Source organism: Ursus americanus, chromosome 16 (assembly GCF_024610735.1).
Source record: "Ursus americanus isolate L20-20 chromosome 16, mUrsAme1.1.p, whole genome shotgun sequence".
Lineage (NCBI taxonomy): Eukaryota > Metazoa > Chordata > Mammalia > Carnivora > Ursidae > Ursus > Ursus americanus.
The window spans coordinates 8,170,692-8,185,411 of NC_142142.1; the positions used below are offsets into that span (position 1 = coordinate 8,170,692).

The window sequence follows — 14,720 nt, forward strand, 5'->3', positions numbered from 1 at the left end:
ACACTCCGTATGTATACCCTTATGACCCTGGCCCCTCTCTTTTCATCATTCTAATCTACAAATTTCAACCTTGGTTAAATCCAAAATTCTGTTTATATACCAATCTCTCTGCAGCAGAACACTACTGAAGAAAACCATCATCATGCTGCCTTGGTCTCAGTTTAACTTGATGTCTAATAAAATTCTAGTAACCCCTTAGTGCTATGCAGCAATTCTACTATATTCCCCTAAATCCTCTTACTCTCTCAATCTTCTACACAATTATTTCCCACCTTTCCCCCTCATCTCAAACCTCTAATATGACCACACTTTCAGCTGATAATGAAGCTACCAGAAGACAATGTCCATATGGTCCCACCACATCTACCACTCTCCCTACTTCGGCACCCATGCACTCCGTCATCTCTCCTTTTACCTGTGCTCTGAAGGCCAACCCTTCACATTTGAACTACATTCTATAACTCACTCGAGAATAGCAATCTAGTAACTGTGCTCTCCCTACAACATCTGCTTTCCCCTCTTTACTAGATGGATCTCTAAATACGCTATAATGTCTCCCATCTAAAAACAAGAACAAAAAACCCTCCCTCAACCCTCCATTTCTCTCCAGCTACGACTCCAATGCCTGCTCCCTTTCACAGCAAAACTCTATGAAAGAACTGTCTGAAATTACTGTTTTTAAAATTCCTCTGCTCCTGGTCTCTCTCTTTTTTTTTTTTTTTTTTTTTTGAGAGAGCAAGCAGAGAGCGAGCGTGCACAGGCAGGGGTAGGAGGGGATTGGGGTGGGCGGTGGGGCAGAGGGGGGGAGAGAGAGACTCTTAAGCAGGCTCCACGCCCAGTACCGAGCCCAAGAGGGGCTTAATCTCATGACCCTGAGATCAGGGCCTGAGCTGAAATCAAGAGCTGGACATTTAACCAACTGAACCACCCAGGTGCCCCGCTCTTGGTCTCTCTGGGTTTAATTTAAATAAGGTCTTAGCCTCCACCATTCTTTTGAAATTGCTAGTCAAGATCATCAAATATCTCTTATGGCTAACCCAACAGTCAATTCAAGCCTTGGTCCTATTATTCAATTTATCAGCGGAACTGACCTAGTTTATCCTTCTTGAAATGCTTTCTTTCCTTAGCTTCTAAGACATCACTCTCTCTTGGTCTACTCCTATCTCACTAGCCACTCTTTAGTCTCCTTTGCTGATTCCTCTTCATCTCACTGCCCTGTAAATGCTGGAGTGCCCCCAAAGTTAGTCCCCAGGCCTCTCTTCTCTAACTACACTCATTCTTTAGATATGCTCATTGAGGCTCCTGGCTTTAAATACTGTCAGTATACTAACTATTCCTGAATTTTTACTTCCAGCCCAGACATCTTTCCTAACCTCCAACTGCCTATTTAACATATCCAACTTGGACATTTAGTAGGCATCTTAAAACTATAATGTCTAAAACCAAATTCTTGATTTCCCTAAAATCTGTTGTCAGTTGATTCCATCTCGTTGATAGCTACTCAAACCTTCTAGCTGCTCAAACCAGAAGCCCTAGAGTCATCATGGATTTCTCCTTTTTCTCTCACATCCCACATTTGATCCACAGAGAAATCCTGTTCAGTAGACTCTACAAATATGATGGAATCTGATTACTGTCTGTCTCCTCCACTGCTACCATCCTGGTTTGGGGAACACTGTCTTGTGCGTGGATTACGGAAACAGCTTCCTAAATGACCTCTTGCTTCCCCGAAGTCTCTGCTCCACACAACATAGCCAAGGTGGTGCCACCACTTCCCACGACACTGCAGTCTCCTTACTGTGCTCCTTATCACCGACACATAATGTTTAATTGTTCGTATGTTTATTGTCTTGTCTCCTCTCACTAGAACACAGGCTCCATGCAGCAGAAGCTTTGTTTCATTCACTTGTGTATATGCAGCACCTAGAAGAGGGTCTGGCATAGCAGGCATTCAATACAGATTCAGTGGAAGAAAGAGAGGAGGGAACGGCGCGGCCTAGACGTGAACCCAGATTTGTCTGGCTCCCAAACCTCTGCTCTGCTGCTGACATAAGATTGCTCTTGGTCCCAGCAATAATGCTAACGAGAAAGAAGGGTCTCTTCACTCTGATAAGGGTACCAAGCTTTGTGTATCCTAAGTCCTTTGCGTATGTCTAATATGATTTTTGCCTCAATATCTCCTACACTATTATTTTCTTACCTTTTTTTATTAACATGACTCACCTTTTAAATTAAAATGGTATTTTATAACTTCATACTCTAACTGAAAAACAAAGGACACTTGCCATAATAATTAAGTTATAACTAGTAAAATTTAAAAAATGTTCACCCATATACCACCTAAAACCATGCTGGCATATCTCCCATATGGACATCACAATGGAAAACAGAGAAAACTTTACCAGGAAGAATCATAATTAAGAAACACACCAAACAATTTACTTTAACTGTGGTGGTGGTCACAAAAATCTACAAATGTGATAAAACCCCACAAAATTTAATATGAACACACACAAATCAATGCATGTAAAACTGGTGAAGTCTGAATTAGATTGGTGGATTCTATCACTGTAAGTTTCCTGGTTGTGATATTGTATTATAGTTATCTAGGATATTACCACTGGAAGAACTGGGTGAAGAGTGTAAGAGGGCTCTTGGTATCAGTTTTTACAACTGCATGTGCATCCACAACTATTTCAAAATAAAAAGTAAAAAATTAAAAAATAAACAAAACCATACATTCCCTAGGCCTAAAAATGTAACACTGTACATCAGAAATATTCTAGAAAATATGGTATATAAGCTCATAATTTAAGATTAATTTATACAGTAACTGACAGCAAGGAGAAAATACAGTGTTTAATAAATAACAGCACTGTAGTGCTATTCTTGCCAATAAGAAGGGAGAATCTCCTAAGTGTAGGTAACAGAGGTGAAGGCAGGGAAGATGACTGATTCCAGTCTAGTCGAGGTGCAGGTGTGGTAAGAACTGCAATACAACTGCAGCTCGAGGTGTCCGCAGGTTAGGCAACTAAGGATAAGAAAATCAGAAATGGCCACAGATGAAGAAAGAAAGGTAATTTGGGGCCAGGTTTCTTCAGGGCTTTGAATACTATTTAAAAATATTTTGGGAGTGCCTGGGTGGCTCAGTCAGTTAAGTGTCCGACTCTTGATTTCAGCTCAGGTCATGATCTCAGGGCCATGAGATGAGATTGAGCCCAGTGTGGAGCCTGCTTAAGATTCTCTCTCTCCCTTTCCCTCTGCCCTTCCTCCCCACTCATGCTCTCTCTCTAAAAAAATTTAATAAGTAAAATAAATAAATAAAACCTTTTAAATTTCACCCATTGGCAAGGAGAAACAGGCGATTTTCAAGCAGGGGAGTGACACTAGGCCTATTTTGCGAAGATACACGGGGAGTTGGTGGTGGGAGTTGTGGCTAATGAAATTACGGAAGGGAGAGATCGCAGGCAGAGAAGCCACTGTTTAACATTCCTAAGACAGGATGAGATCTAGAAAGAAGTCAAACTTGGAGGCAGTTGACTTTTTGGTTCCCAAGCTAAAGCGTTAATAAAAACATACAATCATTACTAGTTTATAGGCAATATTTAAAGACAGGAATAAGACAGATAAGATTACTTAGAACAGTCACTAGAGAGCTGAGGGAACTTTGAGAAACACTTATATAAGAAAAGACTTGCTATGGTCTGAATGTCTGTGTCCCCCCAAAACTCACATGTGGAAATCCTAACCTCCAAAGATGATGGTATCAGGAGGTGAGGCTTTGGGGAGGTGATTAGGTCGTAATGCAGATTAGTGCCCTTTTAAAAAGAGACCCCACAGAGCTCCCTAACCCCTTCCACCATGTAAGAGCATGCTAGAAGTTGAGAATCCTGCAACTCAGAAGAGGGACTTCCCCAGAACCCATGCTGGCATCCTGGTCTCAGACTTCCAGCCTCCAGAACGATGAGAAATAAATTTGTTACTTATAGGCCATCCAGTCTGCGGGATTTTGTTGTAGCAGCCTGAACATAAGACAGAGCCGGAAGCCTGCCCTGAAAGACTTAAAAAAAAAAAAAAAAAAGTCCAAGAGAAAGTAAAGTCACAGTTGTCTAGTTTTAAGGCAAATCGGGGTGGTTTAATGCCATTAAACAGTTTATGTTCCATCAAACTGACAAATATTTTAAAAGATTAATCGTATGTTCTTTTGGTAAAAAATAAAAATTCTAATCAATTAGAAGAAATGTAAAATACATTGATACAGAGTTTATGAAGTATAATTTATAATGTCAACATTTTAAATGCATAAACCCTTGACCTAGTACTTCCCCCTTTACGAATTTATCCTGAAAAAAAAAAAAAAAAAGAATTTCCCCATAGGGGCGCCTGGGTGGCACAGCGGTTAAGCGTCTGCCTTCGGCTCAGGGCGTGATCCCGGCGTTCTGGGATCGAGCCCCACATCAGGCTCCTCTGCTATGAGCCTGCTTCTTGCTCTCCCACTCCCCTGCTTGTGTTCCCTCTCTCGCTGGCTGTCTCTATCTCTGTCAAATAAATAAATAAAACCTTAAAAAAAAAAAAAAGAATTTCCCCATAGATACACTTTCATATGCACAAAGATATAACTACATGCATACATGAATTATCCACTGCAGCACTATTAGCAATTGTAATAAACTGAATAATTACCAACCAAAAAATGGGTAACGAAACTACAGTCTACCCACACTATAACATTAACTCAAACATCTAAAAGAATGGGGGACCTGAATGTACGGACATGAAAGTCTAAACAGACTTCTTAAGTATATGGAATGTGGGATAGGGTGGTGGGGAGAGTTATAGAAGCATATGTATACAATAATTTCAGTTCTGTTAAGAAGAAAAAACTGGAATGTTCATGTATGTGTCACACAGGAGAGATATGGAAGAAAAGGCCACATGCTTTTAACAGCACTTACTCTAAGGGAACAGCAGTAGGAATGAGAGGCTTGGGAAAGAGGATGAGGCTGCACTTTATACTCTATACTCTGTTGCACATGTCTTACTTTGATAAGCATTCGAAAAATACAAACACAAATAGAAATACAAAAAAAGTTAAAAGAGAAATTTAAAATGACTAGAACTAAAATAAACTCCTAATAAACAAAAAAATTGGCAACTGCCATTCTCACCCTGATCCTGATCTTTCTATTCCCTTTTTTCACAAGGCCGCCATCATCCTCTCAGCTACCTAAATTTAAAAACCTAGGGGTCGCCGAGGGTGGGAGACTCAGCCATCAAAAAAGAAAAAAAAAAAAAAAAAAGAAATCTTACCATTTGAGACGAGGTGGAGGGAACTAGAGGGTATTATACTAGGCAAAATATGTCAATCAGAGAAAGCTCATTATCATATGATTTCATTTATATGTGGAATTTAAGTAACAAAACAGGATCACAGGAGAAGGGCAGGAAAAGCAGGGAGACAAATCATAAGAGAGTCTTAACTACAGGAAACAAACTGGGGGTTGCTGGAGAGGAGGTAGGAGGGGGGATGGGGTAACCGGGCGGCAAGTGATGTAAAAAGCACTGGGTGTTATATGCAGCTGATGAATCACTGACCTCTAACTCTGAAACTAATAATATACTATATATTAATTAATTGAATTTAAATAAAATAAAATTAAAATTAACAACAACAACAACAACAAAAACCAAACCTCGGGGTCATTCTATAGTCCTTCCTTTCCTTCCCTCTACTTCATTCTTCATTCAGTACATCTTTACCAAGTGCTTTCTATGTTCCAAAAGCTATTTTAAGATACTGAGAAAACCACATTCTAGTTTGATAGTTATAGAATATTGTTTATAGTTTGTCTTAGAACAAATTTGACAGACACAAAAAACAAAACTCTGTCAAATCAATTGTAAGTCCTCTAACTTCCATTTCCTAAATACCACTGAAATCTCCCCCACCACCTAATTCCTACTGCTAATTTTTAGTGTTCAAATAAGAGGTGATGAGAAATTAAATTCCTGCAATTTTATCCTTTCCAAATTCTTCACCTCTCTTTAATCCACCTTCATACTATTAAAAGTGAAGTTGAACACATCATTTCCCTTGTGGAAATTTTTCAATGCTTCCATTATCTTCTGAATAAGAAAAGAAACTGACAAGCAAAGTCCTTCCTGATGCCTGTCTATGTAACCTCTGGGTCCACCTCTCTTCTCACCCTCCAACCCGTATATGTCACACGAGCCGGGCAAACTGCTAGGTTACCTGACATTCATATTTTCTCATGCCTCCATGCCTTTAAGGTGTAATGTCTGCTGAGAATTCCTTTTGCCCAACCCTAGCAAACTCCTGTACATTCTTCAAGACTCAGATTTAGAAGCCTAGGTTTTCCTCTACAGTCCAAACGCGCCTCTCCACTCCTAACCCAGTACCACAACTGTTTATAGTAGCTATCTCCTGGAAGTTCGTAAAGGCAGGCACCACACCTCCTGTCTCTCTGATCCTAAAACGTACTTTAACAACTAGCATGTAGTAGGTATTTTACATCCATGTCATGAATAAGAATGAATCAATGACTGTTTAAACAGTGATGTGACCTTGAGTAATAAGGTGTTTAATCCAAGACTTCGTTTCCTAACATATAAAAGGAGGATGACTGTATGTACCTCGCAGGGTTGTTCTGATAATCACAAGCTGAAATTCCTAGCATGGTGTCTGGGAATATTTAGTAAAGGTTGGCTTAACATACTTTTGGAAATAAGGTTGTACAAGCTATTCAGGGAGCAGAGCCCTTCTCTCCTTACTTCTTTGGTAACCTTAATCCTGAATTTCAAACAAACTTGGAATACAACCTAACTATAAGCTGGCATCCTTCTTTATTCTCCAGACAGCAATCTCTTCCTTGGTCAGGCTTTCTTCATGCTAGCAATACTGACCCATCTAACATTCTTTCTCTCACTCAAGGTTTTTGCTCTACTTGTCTCTTTTGCCTACAATTTCATCTCCTCCCTCTTTCCCTCTTAGCTGAATTTTAAAGATACTGGAAAGTCCACAAGAAAATATCTAGTTTTGTTTAGTTTCCTGTTTTGCTCTGTTGGTCTATATTGCCATTATACAAATCTATTACTTAAAGCTGATCATGCCACCTTCCACGTTATCAGTCAGTCCTGCAACTGTGAAGAACTATTAGTTTCTTATTTATCTTTCAGTTTTCTAACGCTGTTAAGAATTTACCTGATGATGTCAGTCCTCGCTGACAATCCAGCAACATGATTTCATATTCAGACTCCAAGCCATACACTTGAATACTGAATTCTTAATTATCCTGGATTCTCTCTGCTATTGTGTCATGGGCATTAGTTTTAACTGCAAGCTCTGAAATCTTGCCTTTGAGTTCTGGTTCCTTTAATACTAAGGACAGTTTGAGCATAAAAGCCAATAAACACTTCCAAATTAACTTCCAAAAAAAAAAAAAAAAGACATCAAATCCTAAACAAAATTACAAATACTTTAAACATATCTGTAGGTCACTGAGGACACAATTTATATTCCATTGTCATGTACCTTCTTTACAATTTGTATGTGGGATATTGACTAGCCAATTTCTGGATACCCTATTCTGTGTGTGTGTGTGTGTGTGTGTGTGTATGTGTGTAAAACTTAGAAACTCTTTTCCCTAGGCTCACAAAATTCCCTCTCTCCAAATTTAGAATTTCAGAATTAAAAAACATGACAGAACACTACAATCTTTTCATTATTGTTGCAATAATGTATTTCGTCTGTAGGTCACTGAGGATACAATTTGTGTTCTGTTGTCATCTACCTTCTTTAAATTCCATATGTGAGTATTAATCAATTAAACAAAACACAACTTGGCCTAATACATAAGAAAACTATCTATTTTATACATATTATTTACATACATTGTAAACATCAACATTTTCTGATAATTTTGAAATTATGTCTAAAAACATAGCAAAGAAAAGCAATTTTTTAAAACACTGAAATCTACATTATCTTTTTGTGACATGGCTCTGAATGAAACCATTTTTAGAGAAAATGGGCAAGATCTATTTACTGAGTTACCTGTAATCATTCCGATCATCAGCTTTTATTCCAGGCCAATCTCTCTTCAGATATTGACTAGCCAACTTCTGGATACCCTGTTAAAATACATATATATACATATTTTATAAAATAAGTACTGTGCCATAAAAGAAGCTCTTTTCTTTAAAATACATTACTTGGAAAATCTCATCTTTTCAAATGTATATTTAATTCAGAAGGACAAATGATAAATGGTAGAACACTGTAATAACCTGGTTCATTATTGTCACAGTCCTCTCTTCATGGTGGAAAGGGTAAGTATAAGGCTTCATTTTAGGAAAGGGTGAGTATAACGCTGGAAAAACTGAAACTTAGTTAATAAGCTTTTCACTTCACCAAACTACCTGACCAGCCGTAAAAACAAACTACCTCTGGAATATCACAGGGAGCACATCTGTCCACCTTCTCAGAGCTCTGATTACCCAGCTTGACATCTCGATTTCCCACCATTTTTCTGCTGTGGCGTGTACCACATTTCTAAATCCAAACTCTCATATATCATGAAAGGCAACAACACTTTCAGTTTGGAGCAGACAGATACACGTTCTCATGTAAAATTAACGAACATACCTTAGTGCTAGCTATCCCACAGTAATCATTTTGATTCAAGACAAATTTTAAGGTTTTTTTTTTTTCCTTTTTAAATAATACCATGGTGCAAGTCACTTCAAATAAAGAAATCAGACTTACAAAGAAATATGCCCACTTATTGTTATCCATACAAAGTGAATGTGGAAAAAACAATATTTATCTACAATAGGTACAGTGGGTATCAGGATTTGGACAGGGAAGACTATTTTATTGGCAAGTGAGGTTAAACTACTCACTCTGAACACAGAATGTATTACTTTTAGATGGGAACATATGTGGTCCCCTAACACTCTAACAGGTGCTCAGTGTACTGGATTAGAAATCATATACTTTAGGCTACTCATCTCTACATGCAACCTCAAACAGAATAAATAAAATGCTGAGATGAAGAACAATCACATTAATTAACAGATTGCCTACTTTAAGCAGAGGCTGCCCACATAAAATCAATGCTGCACTCTATATATGGCACCCTTCTACTAAGATCTACTGCCAAATCAATTTGGCATTAAATCCATTGTTGAATTAAATCTATTGCTGAATGCCTCTTATTTATCATTATTTCAATGAACCCAAAGGGCAGCAGGAACTGTAGAGAAGCTCTTCTGAATCTCAAGTTCCTCCCGAACTTGGCAATAGTTTGGTTTCACTACTGCAAGGCACTGTGTATTCTGAGAACTCACATACAACTGTATATACACAATACTTCCATTTACATCCCTCGTATTTTGGGGAGACCAATCACTAAGATTTCCCTGAATGCGTACAGTATTTTTTCACCTTTGTACCTTCTTCATACTGCTATTTGCATGAAATATCTTCCCATCATGCCCATTCCTACCTGCTGAACTCTCACCACCCTCCCTTTAAGCTGATTTTTAAATTTCCTAACACAAAATATTCAAAATTATATATAGGAAAATGTGAAAACTTTTATTTCCTAGGTATTTAATTTCATTTCATCAAAATAGAATAGTTTATTCTTCTTTCTGCATTTATTAGCTGGAATTCTTTTTTAAAGAGCTACCTCTCCTGAACTATTTGGTTATCCTGAGGTACAGTTCTTAGAAGACAGGCAAGATAAATATTTGGTTGTCCAGTTTTGCCCAAAGGTGAACAATGAATTTTTAAAGTAACATTATGAACTCAAATATTTTAAATAATGGATGTGTTTCTATTTATTGCAGTCACTATTCTTTTGATTCTCTAATTGTTAATCTGTGGTAAGGAGTCCCTCCCAGTTGGCTACCATATCATGACCCCAATAGACCTTGACAGTTTGTTTTCTTCTACAGTTTCTATTCCAGATCGGCACTAAGCTAGTTTTCTAAGAAATTCTGATTCCTTTCAGAGAGAAACGAGATTTAGAGACCACAATCTAATCATTGCGTGCAAAGTAGCTCACCCTCCACCCAGTTACTCTCTCACACCACCCCCACTTATTCATAATCCTTATTATACTGTTACTGTCTGGTTTAAATATATTTTATCTGTTTACTGATTATAAACTCCATCAACTACGCATCTTATCCTTTTTTTTTTTAAATCATGATGTCTCCAGGCTATAGCAAAGAAGCTAGCATTTAGTTGATGCCAATAACATATTCACTGATTGCACAAATAAACGCCACCTACATTATTCTATTTCAAATGCATAATGCCCAAACTCCTTTTGTGTTTTGCCATTCTGAGTTAGAAACGTCTAAATCAAGATTTCTCTGGTTCCTCACTTTTCCTCAGGGGAGAAAAAAAAAGTACTAGATTTCTAAGATTATGACCAGGTGGCTTTAATATAATAAATAAGTTCCTTTGTAAAATTACAGTCAAATTTGACCATTTCCGCTATTGGAAGAAAACACACGTGTGGATACTCCAAAGCAATGAAAACCAGAAGTACCAGAAATTTATTCCATACCTAGAAGGCACTGCACATTAATTTGTGCAGGTTCAAATAAATGAAAAGAACTCATAATACGTGGACAGGAGTAAGAAGTGTAACATAAAATGGGAGGCAACACATGGTTACTACCAAGTAAGTGGCAATATGTGATGTAATCCCCAGAGGAAAAGATCACCTGATATTTTCTTAACAAATTACATCTAAATGATATGATAGCCGACTTATTCAGTTTAATGACTGCCAAAGTGGTTGCAGAACATTTCATACAGATCACGGGGTATATAATATGAGCCTCGGATTACGAGTAGGACTAAGAAGGCAGAATGACAGCACTCAAAATTTATATAAAACAAATGAACTTGACAAGCATTTCAACACATTTATTTCTCTTAACTCTGTTAGGCCTTGTTATAACCACAGAGAAAGTGGACATTCAAGACGATACATAATTCGCTTAAGATCATATAACTAGTTAGGTTTGAATAAGAATCCCTACTTATTCTAAATCTTTGCCAAAAAAAAAAATCATTTTAGAGTGGATTTTATCTAATTCTTCAAAAAATTTCTGAAATTACTTTAGCTTTCTTTTTTTGTGCATTGTAAGTTACAATAGCAATTTCTGGAGCTCGGAACCACAAAGTGGAACTGTATTAAACTGAATGAGCCCTTTAGAGATGAGATGAGGGATTCATGAAATAGATAAACAGTGAGGTCTTTAGATGAAAGACTTTATTCAAGTTAGTTCACAGAGGCAGGAGTCATGATTTCTGTGTGCTCCATGCAGCTGTTCCAGATCTATTCTGTATGGGTGCTCAATAAATACTCCATGGCCATTACAGGAAAGGTCTTAAATAACATTTCATGTCTCTGAAAGCATTCTATACTTAAATTAACTGGGTTCCCTTTTATGTTATACTTACAGCTACATCTTATGAATAAAAAATCTGTACACATAGAAAATAAAATGTAATTAAGTGACTAAGAAAAATCTACGGCTAGAAATTTTCTAAAAAGTGTTTTTTTTTTTTAAATCATTCCCCCATGCCACAACATTATTCCCGTTTTAAAACTGGTGCACTAGACATATAATACTTATTTATATTTATCTGAGCACCACTGAGGGATCACATTGGTTTGATTTCCAATAAAGTTTACCCTGCAGCAGTGGTTTCCATAAAAACGTACTATCAATATACTCTTTGGAACATCCAATAACATCCCGTTCCAACTTTTTAAAAAGCTATCAGTGTCTGATGTAAGACTTGCTTTGTTTTACCTCTCAATAACACTTGTTATATTGCTCTAACAAGAGAAGCAACACAAAGAAAGCCACTGTTCAGCAGACACTGGGAAACGAACTGATGGCTTAACCTTTTGCCCATTTACAACAGCAAGCTGAGCAAGAGTGTGCTCCATGGCTCAACACAGGTTATTCTGTACCCGTGCCACCCCTTTAACGTACAGAGAAACTAATATTTAAATTTTACTAAGGGTTTGCCATCAGATGGCTCTTCAAAATTATAGGACACCATTTATTTTTTTAAGATTTTATTTATTCATTTGAGAGAGAGAGAGTGCATGAACGGGAGGAGGGGCAGAGGGCGAGGGACAAGCAGACTCCACACCCCCCCACCCCTGCCAAAAGAGGAAGCCTTACATGGGGCTTGATCCCAGGACCCCGAGATCATGACCTGAGCTGAAGTCAGATGCTTAACCGACTAAGCCACCCAGGTGCCCCAGACACCATGTTATCTATATACTATACACCTTTTTGTTGTGAAATTCCCAAGATTATGCAAATGACTTTAAAAAATTAACAAGTCCATTGCATAAGCAGGATAGTTCTCAAACTGACGTAAATTATACCATAATTGTCTTTACTATTCTTAAATTATTTTAATAGTAATGGAGAACTTCACACCTACCCTTAAGGAAAGTTTTGAAATATTTTTCATTGTTTTCTGTGGTACATAATTGCAGTCAGCATTAAATTGATCAGCATATTATTCTAAAGTACATAATAAACATAATATTATTAAACTCATATAATGTATTAAACACTAAATATATATTTTTATCCTTTTCCTTTTATCAAAAATGAAGATTTTGTTTAAATTAATTACACAAGAAAACAAGATTTTTAAAAAATATTTTATTTATTTGGGAGAGAGCGAGAACACAAGCAAAGGAGAGAGGCAGAGGGAGAGGGAGAAGCAGACTCCCCACTGAGCAGGAGCCCTATGTGAGGCTCAATCCCACAACCCTGGGATCATGACCTAAGCCGAAGGCAGATGCTTAACCGACTGAGCCACCCAAGTGCCCCAAGAAAAACAAGATCTAATGACATTTTAAATGACTTATCCTATCTGATTTGAGAACGAAATAATACTAAAAAAAAGAAATTTAATATTCATTCTTGATTAAAAACTCTCAAGAAACTACAATCAGAAGTATATGAAAAATGCCGAGTATCTCTTGTCATTATGGAAATGCAGATTAAAACTACAAGATACCACTACATACCTATTAGAATAGCTAAAATTTTAAAAACTACAGTATCAAATGTTAGTAAGGATGCAGAACACCACGATACTCCTTCACTGCAGGTAAGAATGCAAAATGGTACATCTCTTTGAAAGACAGTTTGGAAATTTCTTGTAAGGTTAAACACAGACTTCCCATATGACGCCTAGATATTTAGCCAACCAATTTGAAAATTCATGTTCACATGAAACCCTGCACACAAATGTTTCTAGCAGCTTTACTCATGAAATGAATAAATGATGTCCTTCAACAGGTGAATGGTTAAACAAACTATGGTACATCTTACAATGCAGTACCATTCAGTAATAAAAACTATTCATTCATAGAACACTAGCGAAATTAAAAAAAAAAAAATGTAGGTTGGTCTCTGTTCCTGGCTCCTGACACCAAGCTCATAAAACTCAGAATTTCTGCGGTGATAGCAGTGTCTTTTGTTCCAATCAGGGGACTGTTGGTGGCCTACTGGATGGGGCGTGGTTACCAGAAAAACCAAGTCATGTTTTTGGAATTTTCTCTCTTAGTTCCCATTCCCCAGAGAGGAGAAAGGGGCTGGAAATGGCGTTAATAATCAATCCTGCCTATTTGATAGAGTCTCCATAAAATTTCCAATTGTAAACAGTCTGAAGAGCTTCTGGTATGAAGGTATTGGCAGAGTGGTATACCCAGAGAGGGCAAAAGCCCCACACTCCTTCCCATATACTTCGTCCTATGCATCTCTTCCAGCTTGCAATTTCTGAGTTATATTCCCATTAGAAGACTATTGTAAGAAAGGATTCTGGGAAGATGGTGGACTACGAAGCAGCAGCAATCTGTCTTCCAACCCAGACAACAGACTCAATGGCAGAATCTGTCTCATGTAACTATTCTGGAACCCTTAAGTCTTTTCTATTTTTAAAATTAAATTTAATTTACATTCAATTAATTAACATATAGTGTATTATTAGTTTCAGAGGTAGGGTTCAGTGACTCATCAGTTGCATATAACACCCAGCGCTCATTACATCACATGCCTTCCTTAATGCCCGTAACCCAGCTACCCCATCCCCACCCTCTTTCCCTCCAGCAATCTTCAGTTTGTCTCCTATGGTTAAGAGTCTCTTTTGGTTTGTCTCCCTCTCTGATTTCATCTTGTGTAATTTTCCCACCCTTCCTCTACGCTCCTCTGTTTGGTTTCTTAAATTTCACATGAGTGAAATCATATGATAATTAGCTTTCTCTGATTGACTTATTTCACTTAGTATAATACCCTCTAGTTCCATCCACATAGTTGCAATTGGCAAGATTTCATTTTTTTGACAGCTGAGTAATATTCCATTGTATATATACACCTTTTTTAAAAATTTTTTTTATTATGTTAGTCATCATACAGTGCATCATTAGTTTTTGATGTAGTGTTCCATGATTCATTGTTTGCGTATAACACCCAGTGCTCCATGCAATACGTGCCCTCCTTAATACCCATCACCGGCCTATCCCAATCCCCCACACCCTCCCTCCCCTCTGAAGCCCTCAGTTTGTTTCCCAGAGTCCACAGTCTCTCGTACACCACATCTTCTTTATCCATTCATCTGTCGATGGACATCTGGGCTC

At 37.6% G+C, this 14,720-nt stretch overlaps 1 protein-coding gene across 3 annotated transcripts in view; it reads right to left on the bottom strand.

Annotated features, from left to right (window-relative positions):
* FCHSD2 (FCH and double SH3 domains 2) overlaps nt 1-14,720 on the bottom strand; it is a 265,087-nt gene that overhangs the window by 129,214 nt on the left and 121,153 nt on the right. For all 3 annotated transcript variants that reach the window (XM_087868135.1, XM_045816309.2, XM_087868134.1), the window contains exon 4: nt 8,075-8,151. In XM_087868135.1, the coding sequence (XP_087724261.1) occupies nt 8,075-8,151 (77 nt within the window). The remainder of the gene's footprint in view (nt 1-8,074; nt 8,152-14,720) is intronic.